This window comes from Neopelma chrysocephalum, unplaced genomic scaffold (assembly GCF_003984885.1).
Source record: "Neopelma chrysocephalum unplaced genomic scaffold, ASM398488v2 Primary Assembly neopelma1_44, whole genome shotgun sequence".
Lineage (NCBI taxonomy): Eukaryota > Metazoa > Chordata > Aves > Passeriformes > Pipridae > Neopelma > Neopelma chrysocephalum.
This window is the reverse complement of record NW_020897703.1, coordinates 10,511,306-10,530,394: the sequence shown is the minus strand read 5'-3', so window position 1 is coordinate 10,530,394 and position 19,089 is coordinate 10,511,306. Positions and strand designations below refer to the sequence as shown.

The 19,089-nt window shown below is 40.5% G+C and overlaps 1 protein-coding gene across 2 annotated transcripts in view; it reads left to right on the top strand.

Annotated features, from left to right (window-relative positions):
- The window catches only part of UBE2E3 (ubiquitin conjugating enzyme E2 E3), a 58,039-nt gene that overhangs the window by 501 nt on the left and 38,449 nt on the right, over positions 1-19,089 (top strand). The window contains exons 1-3 of one of the 2 annotated variants that reach the window (XM_027678423.1): positions 7-89; positions 1,406-1,608; positions 3,781-3,831. In XM_027678423.1, the coding sequence (XP_027534224.1) occupies positions 1,415-1,608; positions 3,781-3,831 (245 nt within the window). In that variant the 5' untranslated portion in view covers positions 7-89; positions 1,406-1,414. Of the gene's footprint in view, positions 1-6; positions 90-1,405; positions 1,609-3,780; positions 3,832-19,089 lie in introns of those variants that run through there. The other variant, XM_027678424.1, reaches the window with a different exon arrangement.

The window sequence follows — 19,089 nt, the reverse complement described above, 5'->3', positions numbered from 1 at the left end:
TCCGTCCCCTCCTCGGGCGCCGCGGGCCCGGCCCGGCCCCCCGCCATCCCGCCCCTCCGACCCAGCAGCGGGACAGGACGCCGGCGAAGGTAAGGGAGCGGCGGGCGAGACGGCCGCCGCGGCGGCTGGGCGAGCGCGGTGGGGGGAGGCGGGGAGGAGGCGGGGGGGGCTGGTAGAGGAGCTTTGTTCTTGTTTTCGGCGCTCGCTGCCTGGCGGCGGCCGGGGGCGCGGGGCCGGCCCGAGTTCACGCCTCACTTGGTGCACACGCACGGTGCGGAGCGGGGCCGGGCGAGCCGCCGCCGCCGCCCGCCGAGCTGAGCCGAGCCCAGCCGAGCCCAGCCGAGCCCAGCCGGGCTGGCGCTCCCCACAAAGCGCGGCCGGGCGGCCGCCTGGATCCAGCCCTGCCGCAGCTCCCGCCGCTCCTCCTCGGCCCCCCCGGCCGCCGGGGCAACCCCCTCCTCCCCCCCCCAACCCCCGCCTTTCCCGATCGGCGGAAAAATGTCGGTCTGCCTGGCGGAGCTGCGCGGGGAGCGGCGGAGGGGAGAGCTGTGCAGAAGGTGCAGTTTGAATTATGCTTCTTCCCCCTCCGGCAGCTCTGTGGTGGCCAAATGCAGTTCTCGCTGCTGGCCATGTAAATAACCGGGGCTGCTGCTGCCCCAGTGGCTTTAAATGCATCGCGGGGTTTGTCCCCTTCCTAAAAAAAACACCACCAACAACAAAAAAACAAACCCCGTTTCCCCCCGCCCCAGCCCCCCCGCGCCAGCCCTTTAAATGCACAGAGCAAGTGTACATTTCCATCGGAAATCAACCGAAGTGTTACTGGCAATGTATTTTCTCGGAGAGAGGGGGAGAGGGGGGATCTGGTGTTTGGACCCAATAAAATGCTCTGCTCCAGTGTAAATATTTACAGGGTATTAGTGACTTTTTAAAAAACATTTTCAGTGAGGTCTGTTATTTACAATGTGTCATAAGTTATTAATGTTCATTGCCTAAGTACCCTGCTAAATCTGTCTCATGCCTTAGAACAAAGTCGACAATTGGCATATTGTTTAAAGTATGAAAAAAATGCGAGTGGGTTTAAAAATTGGAAATATCTGTATTTTCTGAAGTGTAAATATTGCTTTGTAGCTGTCAAACTGCAGCCGTTGGGGATGAGACAAAGACGTATATTTTGATTAATTTCTCATTGAAACTGAGTTGACACCTATTCGAATTGTTCTCTGGAATTTGGGGAATGGAAAAAGAGAGTCCTGACTGTTATATGAACTCTACCTCTTTTCTTCCCCCAAAAAGTTCCCTATGATGTCTGGTGATAGGCAATGGTCAGTGGAACTTGGAGAGTGACAGGAGAGAGTCCTGCCTGTTGTATTAACTGTGCCTCTTTTCTTTTCCTTCCCCAAAAAAGTTCCCCACGATGTCCAGTGATAGGCAGAGGTCAGACGATGAAAGTCCAAGTACCAGCAGTGGTAGTTCAGATGCTGATCAGAGGGATCCACCTGCACCTGAACCTGAAGAGCAAGAAGAACGAAAACCCTCTGCCACCCAGCAGAAGAAGAACACCAAACTATCCAGCAAAACTACTGCTAAGCTATCTACTAGTGCAAAAAGGTAAGGGGAGAGTAAAACATTCTGTAGTATTTTTGCACAGTATTTGGAGTCACAGTACTTGCATTGCACTTTTCAGGGCAGTGCGGTTCTTCTTGTAAAGTTACGTGAAGGGGAGTGAAGTACCAACTTTGGTAGTACAGTAGCCTGCCAAGCAGTGTTTTAATTAATCCAAGCTTTGTTGGGGTAACAATTACACAAACTTGTCATCCATCTTCTGAAGAGTTGTTACAGAACTTGGTAACTTACAGGCTTACTGGGCGGGTGGACACTTAAATGCATTTTATATTTGCAAAAATGCGAGACAGAGCATCAGCTTTGGCTGTCTTTTTCTGAGTTAGATTTCCATGCCTGACTGGTATAGGGAGGAGTCCTCCTAGTGTATTTTATTATAGTCTGTAGACTGATGACAGGTAATGCTCTCTAATTACAGAAGTCGCAAAACCCCAGTGGCTAATGTGGGCCTCATGACTCGCTTTTCATGTTGATATGCTGGAGAGTCTTACACACCTTGAAGCAATGGGTTCATTCTGTAGTTCTTTCAGGAGAAACTTAGCTGAATTTTCTCCCTTAGGATCTGTGGATTTAAACCACAAGGTTGTACAGGTAGCCTCTACCTTTAAATATGAGAATCTTCAGAGATCTTGTTTAGTTCCATTAGTTGCACTTTTATTGGCATGTAAGGTTACTGGCAGTCTGGCTCTCATGATGTGTACTCTGGTAATTTTTCCATAAGATCAGCTGTGTGAAATATGCAAACTTTAAATCCCTTTGTTCTAGTGATCTTTGGAGATGAAACAACTTTTCAGTCCTTTCCCTGGAGCTGCTTTTCTTTACAAATGTTTATAAGTATTCTGTAACAGGAAAAGTTGTAAAATAGCTGTAGTACCTTCAAATTTTGCTTATTCAGCATGAATGCTGTAGTTCAGACTTTTAGAAACACTCTAGTAATACAAATACTTTGTATTTGACTTAAATTTAGTAAATACTTTCTGAAATGTGTCAGAATTGTTGCAGAGAATGACTGAGTGGCTTTAATGACTTTTGAGCTTGTTGAAGAAACCCTTTGAAATAGGACTGGTTAAAGAAAAAAAAGTTCTGGAACTACTATGTAGGCTTTGTAATTTGTTGTTACTTATCTTTATTTGAAAAGCCTGAGATGCAGGCTTTTGACACTGAGTTTTCCTGTCTTGCCTTTATTTCTCTTAATTGTTGCAAGTCTAATTCCATACATCTCAGATAGTTCAGTGGGCTTACTGAACTTATTGGTACTAGTGCAAGGACATCCAGAGCAGTTTCTGTTAGCTCCTGTTTTAACACTTACTATTGGCATGAAACTCACAGCATTGTTCATATGGGTCCTTTTGTGAAGATAAGTCTTACTTGATATTTTTAAGAGGAATTTAACATGTGTCTTTTGAAATTGCACCCCTTATGTACCTGACTAAAATGTTAAATTGACAAGATGTTTTTGATGTTCGTTTTCCAGATCTTAACTCCTTGGGAATGGTTGTAATAGAGTAAAGCTAAGCACAGATTATTTCAAGTTATTATATCACTTTTTGTCATATAAATAAAGCTACTGTATAAGGTTGGGGGAGGAAAGGCAGCAGAAGGTGTGGAGACAAGCAAAGTTGATCCAGAGAGATTGTTCGAGTAACAGAGACAGCCTGGCAGATCTGCAAATCCACTTTTTAAACACACTGAGAAGTAGGAGGTAAAATATCGTGAAAAGGGTGTATCTGCTGCCAGCGCGGTTCACTCGAGCCTCAGTCACAGGTCTGTAGCACTGGTTTAAAGTCATTGTCAAATCTGCCCGTGCAGGCTCCCCCCCGCCTCATTTGCATATTAGCTTGAAAAGAAAATCTCTCTGGTAAAAAGTGTTCGGATGTGGAAAAGAGTTACTTTTCTGAATACCTGTGGGACATTTCTACCCAACTCAGTTGTAAGTGTTCTGTTTACATACAGCGTGTAGCAGGAAAAAAGCTGCAAAGTTTCTCAGCTGTGGGATTTGGGTTATGCCTCTGAGAACAAAGAGGAAGCAGCCATGTTAGCATTACTGAAGGCAAAGCCAATCTTGCATTTAACTGCATGGTGGTAGAGGGCAGTGTAATTCCCTGATTTATTCTATAGACTATCTCAAATGCTTTGTGTCTGTTCTCATTTCACCAACAGAATCCAGAAGGAGCTAGCTGAAATAACCCTTGATCCTCCTCCTAACTGCAGGTATGTAATGGCTTCTTAAATTGTGGATGGTGGTAGGAGATTAATGTGCTCAGGTTAAAAAACGGGAAACTTAGTGTTTATGACTGGTGACTGTTAGACAAAAATTGTGTACGGCAGATTGAATAAGCATAGGAAACGTTTGAAACTGAAGTTTGCTATTTTGTCTGCGTGTTGGAGGTGTAGTCATTAGCAATTGATGTACAGAGTAAAGTGTATTCAGTTTGTTGTTAGCTGGTCACTGCATTTGTGAAACAATTATATGAACTTCAAAATATGCTGAAGCTTTCAACTTAGTGTTTCTGTGTAGTTTGAACTGGCTTTTTGAGTGCCAAGTTTATAGAGTTACCGTTTCATTCTGAAGTAAAGAACTATATGTGATTTTTATATGCTTTCTCTTAGTATGTTGTGTAACAGTTAGATTGCCTTGAAGTATTGCCTTTAAATTTATGTGTCTGTTGGTCAAAGTTGTAGTCTCTTGATAGAGAATATTTTTAAGGAAGTTCCCAACTTGGGATACACTTGTGTTAGGTTTTAGAAAATGAAATTTTAAGCATGGAAGATTGAGTGATTTGGTGTTAGATAAAGTGACGGTTGGGAACCAGAGCACTTGATCTGTAGGAAAGTTAAATAGTAGCATAGTTAGCTAATTTCTTTAAATCTTTGTATGTTTTACTTTTGTTTAAAGGATGCATAAAAATTCTCGTTAGCTGTGAGCATCCAGTGTTCAGATTTTCAGTAAAGCTACATTTAAATAATGTTACTTTCATTTGATGCATCTCAGTAAGATTTCTGACTGCAAGGTATCTTAATAGCTCATGTGTAACAGTGAGCCTTGTATATGTTTTGAAAAAATACTAGAAATGCTTTCTGATTTTATGTTGGAAACGTTTGGCTTTTGAATAGTCGGAAAGGTTCGGTGCACATTTTGCGAATTTGATAAAATGTGAGCTGCTGTTCTGTCTCACTAATCCATGAGCGCAGGGACTAACCAGAGCACTGTTATACTGAGTTTGTGGTAAAGGTGCTTTATCCTGAGGACTGTGCTGTAGATTACCTATGGCAGTCTGATGTATTTGCATGCAGGGTCATTGGCTCTCCTTCTTCAGTAAAGGTGAGCTTTTTTGAGAGAGTAAATATCTGTTGCCTTTGGGCATGATTTTTTGCTTGTTTGTTTTTGCAGAGTTTTTTTGGGAAGTGTTTTTTGTTTGGTTTTAAATAACTGCTTTAGATAACTTTTAATAAATTACTGGGATCTAGTTCTGTGTTGGTCATGCATTTTGTACTTGGATCCGCATGGTAGGAGAGAAAGTGTTTAAATGAAATAGAACACTGACACTGCCTTAGAGTTGCCAAAAAGATAGTTGTAGCGGTTTCTGGTACAGCAAGTTACAGCTTTTAGAAAGAGAAGCTTCCACCTTCACATTCTCCAAAACCATCTGATACTTAGCTCCTTGGAAAGGCTTGTTTCTCTCGTATTAGCACAAGAATATTGCAGAGCATTTTGCTTGTGAGCTGGTACAGCCAGATGCCCAGAAATGCTGTTGAGAATGATGAAAACCTCCCAATGTGCCTAAAATTATTCAAGTTTCTCTCCTACGGAGTGTAGGGGAAAATATTATTTTTTGCCAGTGAGGAAGTCAATGCTTCTGTTCCCCGTAGGTATTTTTAAAGAGAAATTTAACAGGTTTACTCAATAACAACTTTATGATGAGTGCATTTTTACCTTTTGCAAAATTAAAAATATTTATAAGAGAAATAGACTTCTGTAACAGAACATGAGGTTTTCACGAGGAACAATCTGAACAGCATTTCAATGCCCAGACAATTAGTGTTACATTGAAATTGACTTGTTAGAGGGAGCCTATCTGGTATCCAGAGGTAAATGCAGCTGTGTGTTTTGTGCAGAGCAGTTGACTCTTGTAACATAGTTTCTTATAGGGTGTAGTAGCACAGGTTAGGCTACGGGCTGACACAGCAGGCATATGACACCTCTTCATTGTTCATCATGCAACAAGCAGCAGAATGCTACTTGTTACATTTCTTGTAAAAGAAGAAGAATTTGTAAAAAAAAAAAATAAATTTAAAAGCCTGTATAACTTGGGCATATTCACATATGCTGTAAAAATAAAAACCTTGTGTCATAAGCTCTCCCAAAGACTGTTTTTCATGCACAGTTGTTTGTCCTGTGGTTCTAGAGCACACCCTTATCATTTGCAGTCCACATGTTTCAAGCTTCACCAGAATACAACTGCCAGCTGATGCTCTTGGATATTGATAGTCCTTCTGGTTGCTCAGTTACATAAGTAATAAAAAATTAGCAATTTTTAAAATACAATAATGTATTTTAATACATATAAAACATTAAATGTTACTTTAACAGGATACAGTAAAAATACTGAATATGTTGAGCTCTCACATATCATGTTAAACACTGATGTTTGCTGCCATTTCTCACCTGCCAATGCAACTGCCCATGGAGTCACCCCATCTGAGTGACCTGAGGCTGATTTAGCTACTTTAAAATGACAGTGACTGGTTGCACTGTGATTATCATGCAGAAGAGGTGTAGGTTTCCCCAGCAGTTAATTTTCCCACAGTCACAGCTATTGCTGTAACATATGTTTTATAAAAATACCAGGGCCCCAAGAAAGCCCCATTCCTGGGTGTGCTGAGCAGGCCTGGGCTGCACATTAACTTCTGTTTTAGGCACTGGGAGAGCAGAATGACAGGCACAGTAAAACTGACTAAATAGTAATTTTTTGCTTGCCTATCTCAATAGGAAAGATTGATTTCTGATTCTGTTAATTGGACAATGAACTGTTGAAAAAATCACATTGTCATGCATCATGCTGTCATGTTTGTGAGCAGTTGAATACGAACTGCATCTCAGGGGTACCAAGTATAAAACCTAAAATCTATGCTGATAGCTTTACTTTTAACATGCAATAATACTAAATTCCTGTGATTTCAGTGTGATTTTCAAGAAAGATAACACATCCAAACCAATAAAATTTGGTCTTAGGCCACTAAAGATGTTGGAGAAAAATTAAGTGCTGCTTTCTACTCATGTTTTCTCCTGTCCAAAGGAAGAGACTGAAACAAGGCAGTTACTGTCCAACATACACCATAGCACTAGGACACATAGTTAAACTTAGGACACAGGTATCTGATTCCATTTTTTCTTGCTTTTGCTGGCTTAGCTCAAAGCTGTGCTACTTGGTGCACTGTGCTGTATTTAATTTCTTTTGTGCTTTTAATAGCATAAAGCAAAGCTAAAAAGATCTTGGCCCTATTGCTCCTAGGCAGCTCAGTTTCAAACCATGGCCAAGCACTTATACATACTTCAAGGTGTGGAAGTGTGCCAAACCCCACCGTTACACATTCTCAGGAAAATGCTGCAAAGATCTTGCACGTAGTGCATGGTAAATCTGGGCTGCAGAGATGCTCTTAAATAGGTTTGACATATCTGGAATAACTATTTTCAGCTCATAGCATAAAACTGTTTAGATCAGAGGTCACTGCTCTATAGTTAAGGTTATATCTGAGGCTGCTGTTCTCACCTGCTGAACTTGGAGGCTGCGGCTCAGGTTGAGCAGGACACTGCTGGCTCCAACGCTTGCTGTACTTCCTGGATTTTAGGGCTGGCACGATTGGGGCCATTCCCAGGGGTACTGTGATTGATTGCAGCTTCTTTCAGCTGTTCCTGGCTGCCCTGCTGATCCACAATAGCAAAAAATGTGTACTCCCAATCTTCTTTACTCACTCTTCCTCATTTCCATTCCAAAATTAATCATCGTTCATCTTTGTGGAAAAGTTTTTGAAGTTGAATTTAGTAACACTCACGTCAGCTTAGTTTATAGTTTACAACCCATTTTACAACAAATCCACTTTAGTGTAAACTTTGTCAGAAATGAATGCAAACACCAAATTCAGTGTATCCACTCATGGCATAATTCATGTGGTTTAAAAAGAGTTGAGTTGAAATGCTGCATCTTTCCCAGGCAAGTGGGAGAATTTAAGTATTTTATATCCTGTTCTGTCAATTGGCTTTAATCTTGTATGCTGATATAAACTAATGTGATTTCTTGTGCAATACTACAAAAGGTATCAGCTGATGATTTTGCTGTTTGTAGCCTCTCCTAGACTTGCAACTAGGTTGATGATTTATGAGTAGTTAATTTTAAAATTACTTATTTTAAAATAACACTCCAAAGTATGTGTACTAAGCACAATTGGCAGCAAGACGTGTAGGGGTTTTGTTTTAATACAGGATTCTTCTGCTTCCTAAGGACTGCATTTGTCCCTTTCGTTACTGCCGCATCTTGGGCTAATTCTACACTGCAGAGTGTTGCCAACCCCATGGTCTGGAGTTTGACACAAAGAAGAATGCCTGCAAAACCCTGGCAGACGAATGCTATTACTGGTTTAGTTATGGACCCATGAATCCAGGTGTTTGTAACTGTCTTACTGTGGTTGTTATTCCATCAGCGTGGAAGCACTGCAGTGTGTATTTAAAGCAATATTGTGAAGGTATTCTTCAGACCAGCAATTTAAGCTCTTTCAGTTGAGCTGTCTGAAATAAGGAGAAGCAGTGAACCATTGTGCTGGTGGTGCAGCTCTTCCATGTGCAGAGGCAGCACTGGATTTGAGCGAATGCAGCCTTATGTTTGCGAGGAAGGTGCCGCAGTTAAGCTGGTAGAATCCTTCCTTTTGTTAACATACTCTGTCTACAGTAAGGTTATAGGCAAATGTTTACTCTGCAAACAGTTGTGCCTGTTGAAGATGTTACTGCACAGCTGTGGCTTGCTCCACTTCTGCCATGGAGGTGACTACTCCAGTGAGAAAGTGAAGCAGATTCATGTGATTACTCTGAAGGCTCCCCAAGGAGGGGAAAAAGAAAAAAAAAATTGTCCAAGTTTGCTTAAACAGTTTAAATAGGTGATTCAAATGAACTCTGCTGGCTTTTTCCTCCATCCCCTCAGAGTAGGCATTGTTCACACAAAGCATTTTGCAACACACATCAGGATATGAATAAGTCAATCCATTCCTTTGTCTATCAAATGCAGTAAGTTTCCATCTCCCCTTTGTTAAAGCCAGGCATTCTGTTGCTTTTGTGAAATCAGAAGAAAGAATATTCTACATGCAGTCAAGTAGCAGGCCTCTATACAGTAGCACAAGTGTGTGCCCAAATCTTCACATGTACTATTTTTTTTTCCACTCAGGCTTTTCAGATGAATGACAGTCCCTTGGTTTTGTGTTTATTCTGTTAATTTCTTGTTGGTCAAATATCTTCATATTGTTAGATACTGAGTCTCACAGAGAAAAAAATAATCAATTTTTCTTGGTTTTACCTCTGCAGTGAAAACCCCAACTGTGAACACTAAATGGTTCCCTATAGAAGAAGTTTATTAAGTTATGTAAGAGAGAGTTATGTTATTAGTATGTGCAAAAATGCCTGTGCTGAAGCTGAATGAGCAAAATTTAAAAAACATCACCCAAACTCTGTGATAATGTATTTTCTGTCACATTATGCTTTTGATTGTCTCTCCATGCCCAGCACTTTGTCACCACTGAGTGCAATAAATGCCTGCTACAGGAAAAGAAAGCTGAAGTTTGCAGAATGGTTCTGAGAACACAAGCCATACGATTTTTTCTAACACTTCCTTACCTATACAGAAGTTTGCAGTTATGAAACTACAATGAAGAGGGTTCACTGCTCCCATAAGAACATGTTTGAAGCAACTCTGAAATGAATTTTGAAATTCTACATTTTAGTATTGTCCATCTCTGAACATAGTCCTGCAGTTCCTTCTAAAGCAATTCTTTCATTGTTACTTGCTGAATATAAGTCAGTGGCTCACAGTGATTTAAAATCAGCCCTGATTTGTCTAGAATTATTTCTCCTAAGCATTTCCTTCCATTCTCATTCTTGCCTCTCTCTTTCTTAGCTGAAGGCTGTAGTCCGGGTCAGAGAGGAAAAGAGTGGTGTAATTTAGCACAGCAATCAGAAGTCTGGTATTTTTGTATTTCTGTCCAGTTGTAGTAACAACCTTCTTTGTGTGTGCAGAGTGGCTTTTGCCGTATTTGTCAGTAGTCAGTGAAACTGCTTAAGGAGCAGGGATGATGCAAATTTAGAAAGGCGTTTCAGTAAAACGTTTAAATGTTAAGTAGAGCTAGCATGTACTGTTATTTAACATGCTTTTACTAAAAAAATGCAGTAGTGGAAGATTGTGTAACTCCTGAACGTTTTAATAACGTGAGAATATTTAAAATAATTTCAACTGAGGAGCTATGACAGATCCACTAACTTAAAATGCCTCAAGTTTTGGGGTTTTTTTCCTCTGTGCTAGTATCGACCTCTTGCAAGCTATAAACCAAGGGTTTTTTACCAGCCCCCACAGAGTGAATTTCTCATGCAAGTGTTCTCAGTGGCATAATTAAGACAGAGTTATGCAACACAAATCAACATATCTACTCATGGGAGTAAGTTTTCATGCCTGCAGATTTGCAGCTTTGACACTTGTGTGAGCAGTGTTCACAGTGCAGTACTACATGCTCCTGAATGTCTGTGTGTTAGTCAAAAGGTCATATAGATATTTCACTAGTTTTCATTAGCACTTCTGTCAAAATGAAAAAAAAAAAATCCGTGATTTTCTGTCTACTCTAGAGTTGTGGAAATAGTTCAAACAGTTTTCATTCAGCTACTGTGTTAAAGAAATGATGCTCATTATGTCTAAGTTTTATCTGGAAATAATAGAAAAGCCTGACAGACCAGTTTTTAAACTATTCTTTAAGCATTGTTGTTCAAAAATTTGTAAAAAAATACCAAGTAATGTGTCCTTAGTTTTAAAGACAAATCTACTTTTTGAATATTCATTTGTATAACTGTACAAAGGCTCTTCAGGCTCTGTGATAAAACTGACTGAAATATGCCATATATATATATGTATTTATATATGTATTTAGTTTGTGATAAGCAGTATGTGTGGCAAGATCCTAGCACAATTTTTCCCTCGCGGACTGACTTGTCTCTGTGTATCAATTTCTTTACTATTACAGGGTTGGGACACCTACTTTTAATTCAAATTAATAAAGTGCAAATACAAGAGAATTAGCTAAACTACATTAAAACTTTATTTAAAATTGCCTGACGACTTCCTGTAAAACTGATGTGTGGATATTTCCTGGAGCTGGGGTAACTTGGGTTTGCTTAGAGGTGGAACATTTCGAGATAGGTAATACAGACATCATGAAAAATACCTCTAGCATGTTTTCTGAGTTCAGGGCTAAGTAGGCAGGAGCAGGGATATCCAGCTGCCATCTCAGACAGAAGCACCTATACCATTAAGGTAGCCAAGAATGATGCTGTTACTTTAAAATGATGCCTTACTTTGAGCCAGGAACTGCTAGTGATAAACAAGTCCTAACCTGCTTGCATTAATTTGGGTTAATTTTCCCTGTGCAGAGAGTGCAGTATACTGTTAGCTAGTTCAGAACTGTGATTGAGGCAGTTGTTAGTTTTATAGTACTCACTGCAAAACCAGACTGGCCAGATCTTTTAGAAACTTTAGTTGACAGTGTTGAAACTACCATTGAAAGCATCACTTTCAGAAACAAATCAGGGGAAAGATGTCATTGATGAAACACCACAGTGACCTGTAGTTACCGTGAGTCACTTTCAGGTTGAAAGAATGTGTACAGAGGGTCTATAGAGGACCATCCTGCAGCCCTTAGCAATTGGTGTTTTCATTATTGACAAGAATACTAGACTAGAGCATACAAATACTGCACTAGCAGTTGACAGTGGGGAGGAAGGGGTTGTAGGCACATGGGAGGACAGGACTAGAATGCAAAGTGATGTGGGCAAATATAGGAAGTGACCTCAAAAATACTAGGTAATTTAATAATGAGAAAACTGCAAGGCACACCACTTTAGTAGGCATAATCAGCTGCACAAATCTGTGGGGAAAGAAAGGCTGGATGAGGAGCAGCTCTTCAAAAAAGGTGTAGCAACTCTAGGATCATGCACTTTGAAGAATGGAAGAAAGAAAGAAGAAGATCTTTGGATGTAGAAGAAAGTTGCTGCAAAAGAAATAATACAACTGTTGCTAATCCAGAGTTGGTGGTTACAGAGAGCAAGTTAAATTGCTGTAACAGAGGCCTAATTTAGATGTGACGAGTACCTGGCTATAAAGATAGCATGCAAAAGGGGGGCTGCATCTGCATCGCCAGAGGTTTTAAGAACAAAGTTTAGACAAATGACTGACAGGAGCAGTTTAGATACAGTTGATTCTACCTTTAAGCAGGAAATGGACTAAGTGACCTATTAAAACCAGTTTGATCAAACTATCCCTGATACGAGATTTAAATGATAATGTTAAAGGAAAGCTCACTGGGAAGTGATTTTCCCCCTCATTTAAAAAACTATATTTTGGTCAGGGTTTTGTAGTATAATTGTCCTGGAAAGTATATAGTTTCTTTGATTCCAAGCAGCAACAGCATTTATTAAAAAAGTCACTGAAAGCGTACAGATTTTGTCTTGTTGTCAGTTAAAAAAAGGAAATGTCTTATGATTATTATTCTCTCCCCCTTCCCCCAGTTTTGACTTTGTCTTAATTTTGGGTCCAGTCCTACTTTCATTGCACGAAGTTGTCACATTCTGCTAACTAGAAATCAACTAGATACATGTCTTTGGTTCTCCAGGGTGTATCACCTTTTGAGAAATAACTAGCACTGGTTGTGCAGTAGATCTTGATTTTTGGTACTGTGCTTGGATTCTCTGCTTTTGTTCCACAGACACATAAGTACCTCAAACACTGAGCTAAACAAAAGCAAGGGACATTTTTTCCCTTCCTAGAGGCAGTTTGCAGTACATATATAAGCCCTAGTGTGTCTGTGCACAGCACTCCAAATGGATCCAAGCACATCAGAAAAACTGTTGTATGGCTTACTGCCTCTGACCATGGATCCTGTCTCGAAGCACCCTCTGGAATCAGGGCCCAGACGATTGTAGTGAAAATGTAAGCAGCCTGGCAGGTTTCCAGCTGATGAGTTAATGCTGCTATAAACTTCAGTAGTTCCTCTCTGAGGCATGCAGAAGGGTGCAGGCGCTGGGAAAGTGGCCAACAAAGTCAAAGAACAGACGGCAAAGCTAAAGGCCAGCCTCAGGGATTCACAACGCAATTGTCTTGGAGGTGAGTTCCTCCCTTGCCAGAAACCCGTCAGTGGCAGGGCTGGAAATCGGTAATCAAATCAAGTGCACATTCCGTGCGAAGCCAGCCTGCCTTTGGGAAGCTCGATTAACACAGCTGGAGCAAAGGTAGCTCAGCACTGCAGCCACCCTGTGACTGGATTAGCAGTACAGGGTGCTAAAAGCCAGAGGTTCTTAGGCCTGACAGGTCGGTTCGTTGAGCTTGAGTGAGGTGGTTTTGGTTTGAACTCAGGTTATCACTTCACTCTGAAACCTAGACATGGAAGTCACCAAAATGTTGAAGACAGAGTAAATCCGTAGAGCATCAGCTGGTCAGATTTCACTGGACAAATGGAAAACAAATGGCAAAGAGAAACATGGTTGTTTTCCTTTCTGTAAGGAAAGGTTAGCATCAGCAAGCTGTTTTTGTTTTCGATTTTACTAAAGCATTTACACTGTAAATGCTTTGAGCAGAGTGAGTTTTGGAGGGTGAGAAAAGCGTAACAATACATCAGTAGCCGTGGGATAGAAGATATGTTCAGTGATGGAGATTCTTGCTGTGAAGCTGCAGCTATTGTAGCAGACAATGGGCAGATTCCTCCCTGATACACCTTTCCTGACAAACAAAGGACTTGTCTACTGTGCAGTCAGTGCCTGGGGTTTGCTCATACTTTAGCTAGTGTTTGTCCTTCCTCCTGGTATCTTAACATCAGAGACTTCATCCAGGCTGGAGGATCTGAGGGATAAATGAAGTGGTGCAGGGATGGTTAGTTGACACACAGCTCTGTGTTGTCATTGTGCATCTGTGCTCATCCTAACTTGTTCATAGATACCCAAGGCTTATCTGTAGCTGCTTCAATAATATCAATGGCAGAAGCTGTTAGTGGGACATTACAGATTTAGCGACATCTCCCTCTACAGAGTCCTTGAGAGTCCAGTAAACCAGCACCCTTATGCAAATGCCAGATTTTCTGTTTAAAGTTTTCGACTTAAGAAACTTAGGGGGGGTGGAAATGCATTTTGGTTTAATACCTATAAAGCTAAAGCAAATGGAGGTCTTCAGAGACTAAATCACTTGCACTGAACACTGTAAAAAGGACTGTATTCCCTTGGAAGCAAATCTAAATGATCTAAGTTATGCAGCACAATCTACTGCATATTAAGCATAGTTTGAGTGATGTAACAAAGTTCTGCAGAAGGTAGAAATACTATACAACCTACAATTCTAGAAGCATGATTAAACATTACTCAAATCTGAGAGGGTGATCTTCTCGTGATAAACTTTTTGAAGCACAGCCTATGGCTGCAAAAGTGTTTGCTTGTCTGGAGAATGTATTTTGTATGATACCCATACAAGTTTTATACAGTCAGGTAGTGCCTAGGTCATGTTCCTGTTCCTCCACAGTGCTTGGATTGATAGGGTAGTGTGAAGAGTTGCAGTAGCAACAACCTGACTGCCTTGTATTTTGAGTTTGATTTGCTGCCTTTTTTTTTTTTTTAAGTTACCGAAGGCCAGAATTCCAGTTTGTGTCCTTACTTATATCAGAACAAACACACCACAACTTAGTTTAAAAAGAAACACCACAAGTTATGGAAGTGAAAGGGACATCATCAAAACAGAGCAGTGATTTGTTTGATAATACAGAGCAGCAAACCTTAAATAGATCAATATGTGGAGAAATCAGTTACTTGTAAGTTTCTCTGAAAACAAACACAGTGAAAGCATTTTACTTTAAAGTGGTTTGGGTGGCTTATTTATTTTTCATGGTAATACAGCAGACTAGCATTATTTAAAGTCTTTGTTTTTCGTTAAGCCTGCTTGGTTTTTTTTGTTTTAGGAATAGAAGAAGCAAAATAATTTCTTATCAGTTCGAAGGCAAACAAACGGTAGCAGTTACTGATACTAAACCAGCTATTGTAGGCTGAGCACTGTGTGGTTCTCATAGATATAAAGGACATTCTGGGCAAAGTTCCCATACAATGCCCAGTGTGCCTTACTAGAAATTAGTGAAGGTGGGGTCAGGGGTGGAGGAAATAGAGAGAGTTGTGAGCTGTACTACTCAGATAAATGTTCTGTTATCACTTTGTTTTCTTTCTGTACAGAATTAGATTTCGATAGTTCTGATCTGGGAAGAAGGAACTGGGAACTGTTACTTCCTGTTAATTGCACTTTTTGTCTTTTGTGTGATTTTTCTGTGGTTTACATACAATGTCTAAATAAAGCTAGAAATAATTATTGGTTGAAGGTCTAATAAACCATATTTGACCTGGTATTGTGCAATGGTGATCCTTACTGTTCTCTGTAGTGTTCTAATGGAAGTGAAAAGGAGGAGCTGGTTCTGCAAGTTGATGCCAAGTTATAAAAGTATCACCTGGGAAATATTTTGAGCTTTTTCTGTGGAACCATGAGTTTATAACACTGAAGTTGTAGTTACAAAATACATTACGGGTGTTTTCAATAGCATATTTTTTAAAAAAGGTATTAGAATACTGAGGGGAAAAATCCCAAAGTTTGTGGCTTTTTCTTTTTTAACAATTAAAAGGGTTGCTATTTTAGGCTCTTTCTATTAGGCAGTTATTGGCTGGAGAGATGGAAAAGGTTTCTTCTGCTTTATCTAACCTTCCTCCCCTTTATCCTTCTATCCCTTCAGAAGCAAACAGTGAGAAAGTTCTTTACTATTGGCTTGTTAATACAGTTATTGTGTGTTTTTGCATTCTCCTCAAATTTATCTCTATCCCTTTCCTTAGGGGAAATGGTTGCAACAACCTGTGTCTTGTTTGGGTTGTGGAGATTTTCTGGCTCAGGACTTTGTTCCAAGCAGTGGGTGCAGAGAGGCCCCATGGACCATGTTGGTGCTGTGCCCTACACCAGCCATGTAAAATTTCATTTATTTATTTATTTAAATTCTACATGGTGTCACCTTCTGTTTTTCATGGAATGTGGTTAATTTTGCACCTTGCATGTGCTTGTACCTGGAATGGCACTTGATGAGCAAAGTTAAAGGACATGAAGAATTGAGTTAGGCAGAGGGGTTGTGGAATGGATCAAATGTGTTTCCTGGCTGCATCTATTAGCTGATTAGTAATTACTGATGTCACAGTGGTGACATTTAACCCCTCAAATTGAGACTTTATTTGAAAATTTTGAATTCTCTGGGTCCTTATCCCATTTAAGCACTGGGGGGAGTTCCGTAGTCTGAAACAGAGAGAGCTTTGTTAATCTAGAAGTTGTATTTGTCCTTGCAAATAGCTAGGCTGTATCTAACACTGGAAGAATAAATCTTTGAACTTGGGACTGAGTTTTCTGGATTTCTCAGCTTCTCGGTTCACATGGCTGTGGGCACATCACATTGTTGAGCTCCCTGATATGGTGCTACCAACTGATACAGCCCAAGTCCCAGCAGGGTGGGAGGACTGTGGCTGGTCATTCCCTTCTAACTAATGAGTACCTGTAACCTCTGTAGGCCGCTTAAGTACAGGATTCTGTCATTCATTGAATGAATGTGACTTCTCATCCTGCTGGATGCTATTTAGGCTGTTTGCATTGCCTTTGAATTAATCTACAGACTGTGGTTGATGTTTGTGTTGTAGATGACTACTGCCTACTTTTCATTCAGGCAGGACTGTAAGAGAGATTTTGATAAATCTGCTTTGTTTTCTGACAAATGCAAGTTAGCGTGCTTAATTTTTCTTTATTCCTGTATTCAGAGTCTTACCTTAGAATAAATCTCGATAAAGTCTCTTATCTGGCTTGTCAGACTCAGCTGTGCTCGCACTCTCTTTTTGTTTTCAAACATGGGAGTAAGGAGGCAGGAATGACAGTGAGCACACCTCTTCCTACACCTGAGATAAGCTGGATACCTCTACTCTAAAATCATCCATCCAGGCTGGGCAGCTTTCCAGTTAAGATGGCACGTGCTCACCAGTGTGATAGCAGCTGGTTTCAGGAGGTGGGATGATGAGAGTGCTGTTTGAAAAAATACTGCTGCACCAACAGAAACATCACTTCAGTTTTCTCCTTCTTGAAAGTGTATGAAGAAGAAGAGGTAATTATGAGAGACCGTATTGCCCCAGGTCTTAATCCAAATCCATTTATGCCCAGAAGCATTCCATGTTTGTTAACTTTGAAAGAGCCATGGGCTTTTGAAGCCTGAAGGAAAAAAAAAGGCAGCACTGAATTGTGCAGTGAGCAGTCCATGCAGTGCACTGAATGTTATTTCTGAAAGTAATTCTGTTATCTGTTTCCAATATTGCTCACTGATCACAAAACTGAGGGGTCAGTTCTGGTTAGTTTTGCAGTAGGTGCCATAAACAGTGACTGCTAGACGAACAGCGTCTGCTCGTACTTTCCATATGCAACATCTCTGTTCAGTTCAAAGTCACCTGGCAGAGTGCAAAGCACCATGAATCATCCTGGCACTGCTGGAGTGTGTAACTACTAAGCTGGGGCAAGCTTGGCTTTTATCTGGTCTGTGTGCAGAGCAGGACAGTCAAACAGGGCAGAACAGGACAGAGAAACACACCTTTGTGCTGTTCTGTCTTAGGGTGGGTGGATAAACTGCAATATCTTGGGTGCTGTTTGAAACTGCACCAGCTGCAGTTTGTGGTCACAAGAGGCCGAAACTTCCATTAGGAGCGAACATGTTTCTGGGGTGCCTGGCTCTGCTCCAGAGCCAATAGCACAGCACTAACCCAGGGCACCTCTTTCTCTGGGCGAGGAGCAGTGTTGGCCCAGCGTGCCAGTGGTGTAGCCGTGCTCTGCCTGTAGCATGACTCAGAGTGACTGTGCTAATGGGTACTGTGCCTCTCAATCTGGCAGTATTCTCTGATTTTTTTTCTAGCCTCTAAAGTTTTATGTTGGAGTCTGGATCACCACTGGAATAGAAATTTGGGGAAAAAGATTTTCTTAAGGGAAGTTTGAAAGATGGAAGCTTTATATAAGACCTTTCTGTTCTCATTTTTGGAATCTGCAATAAGTTGTTCTCAGTATTATTAATTCTTCTGGCAGGTGGAGTTAATTTGTGTATTAGTCTTCATGCTGCTGGATGAATTATAGATTTAATTATGGTCCAGGTGCTCAGAGCTTTACTGTTCTTCTAAAAGTGATATATAAAGAAAAAATAAGTTTGAGTAATTTTTTGGCTTATTGAATAAATGTAAATACTGGGTAACCATGCCAGAGTATAAATAAAGAGAGGATTTACTTTGCAGAGAATGTTATTATCTACTCCAGGGTATTCTGCATTGTGGGGAGGATTAGTGCTCTGCATTATACTGGGACATACCTTTTTACAGCTACTACCTTATGGAGCAGAAGATTAAAAACTTTTCCAGTAATTCCTTGTATTTCCAAAGCTTCTTTTGCAATTACATCTGATTACTAGTGGCCAAAGGTTGATTGGAGTTAAAGTAGCCATAGTGAGAAACAATCCCTGCTTCCCTAGTAGGTGTTAATAACCTGCGTACTTGTATTGTTCCTCGTCCTCTGTTACTCAGTCTTTCCTTTTCTGCCTGAGACAGTTTTATTCACAGTCCTTGAATGTTCTCATACTGCAAAGCTCCTAATGTTTGTTTGTTTGTTTTCCTAAAACAGTTTTCCGTCATACTTTCTCCTAATCTATATGAAAATATACTTTTTGATTGCAATTTAATTCCATGAAACTCTTTTCATAACTGCCTGTTCACAAGCAGGCTGGATACAAGATCTGTGAGATTTCATAGGATGTTTGGGCAAGGGGCAAGTTTATGAGCTATGTTAATTAACTGGGACTTATTTCTCTTAATTCCTTTTTTGTTTCTACTTTTTTAATTACTGCCTTTCTGCTTTGTGCCCATGAGTCAGAAAAAGCACACTTTTCTCGCATTTTCCAGGAAACATGTGTGTGTTTAAATGCTTTTCTGGAGGGAGAGTGAATTGGCCCTGTTTCAGCTGCCACTAAACATCACTTGGCAGAGCCTATGGAATAATATGCCAGTGTGTCTGCTGAAGTATTGAGGACCAAAAAAAATAAAGACTATACTTTAATATATTTCACTAATATAATATGCCATTTATGCATGCAATAGTA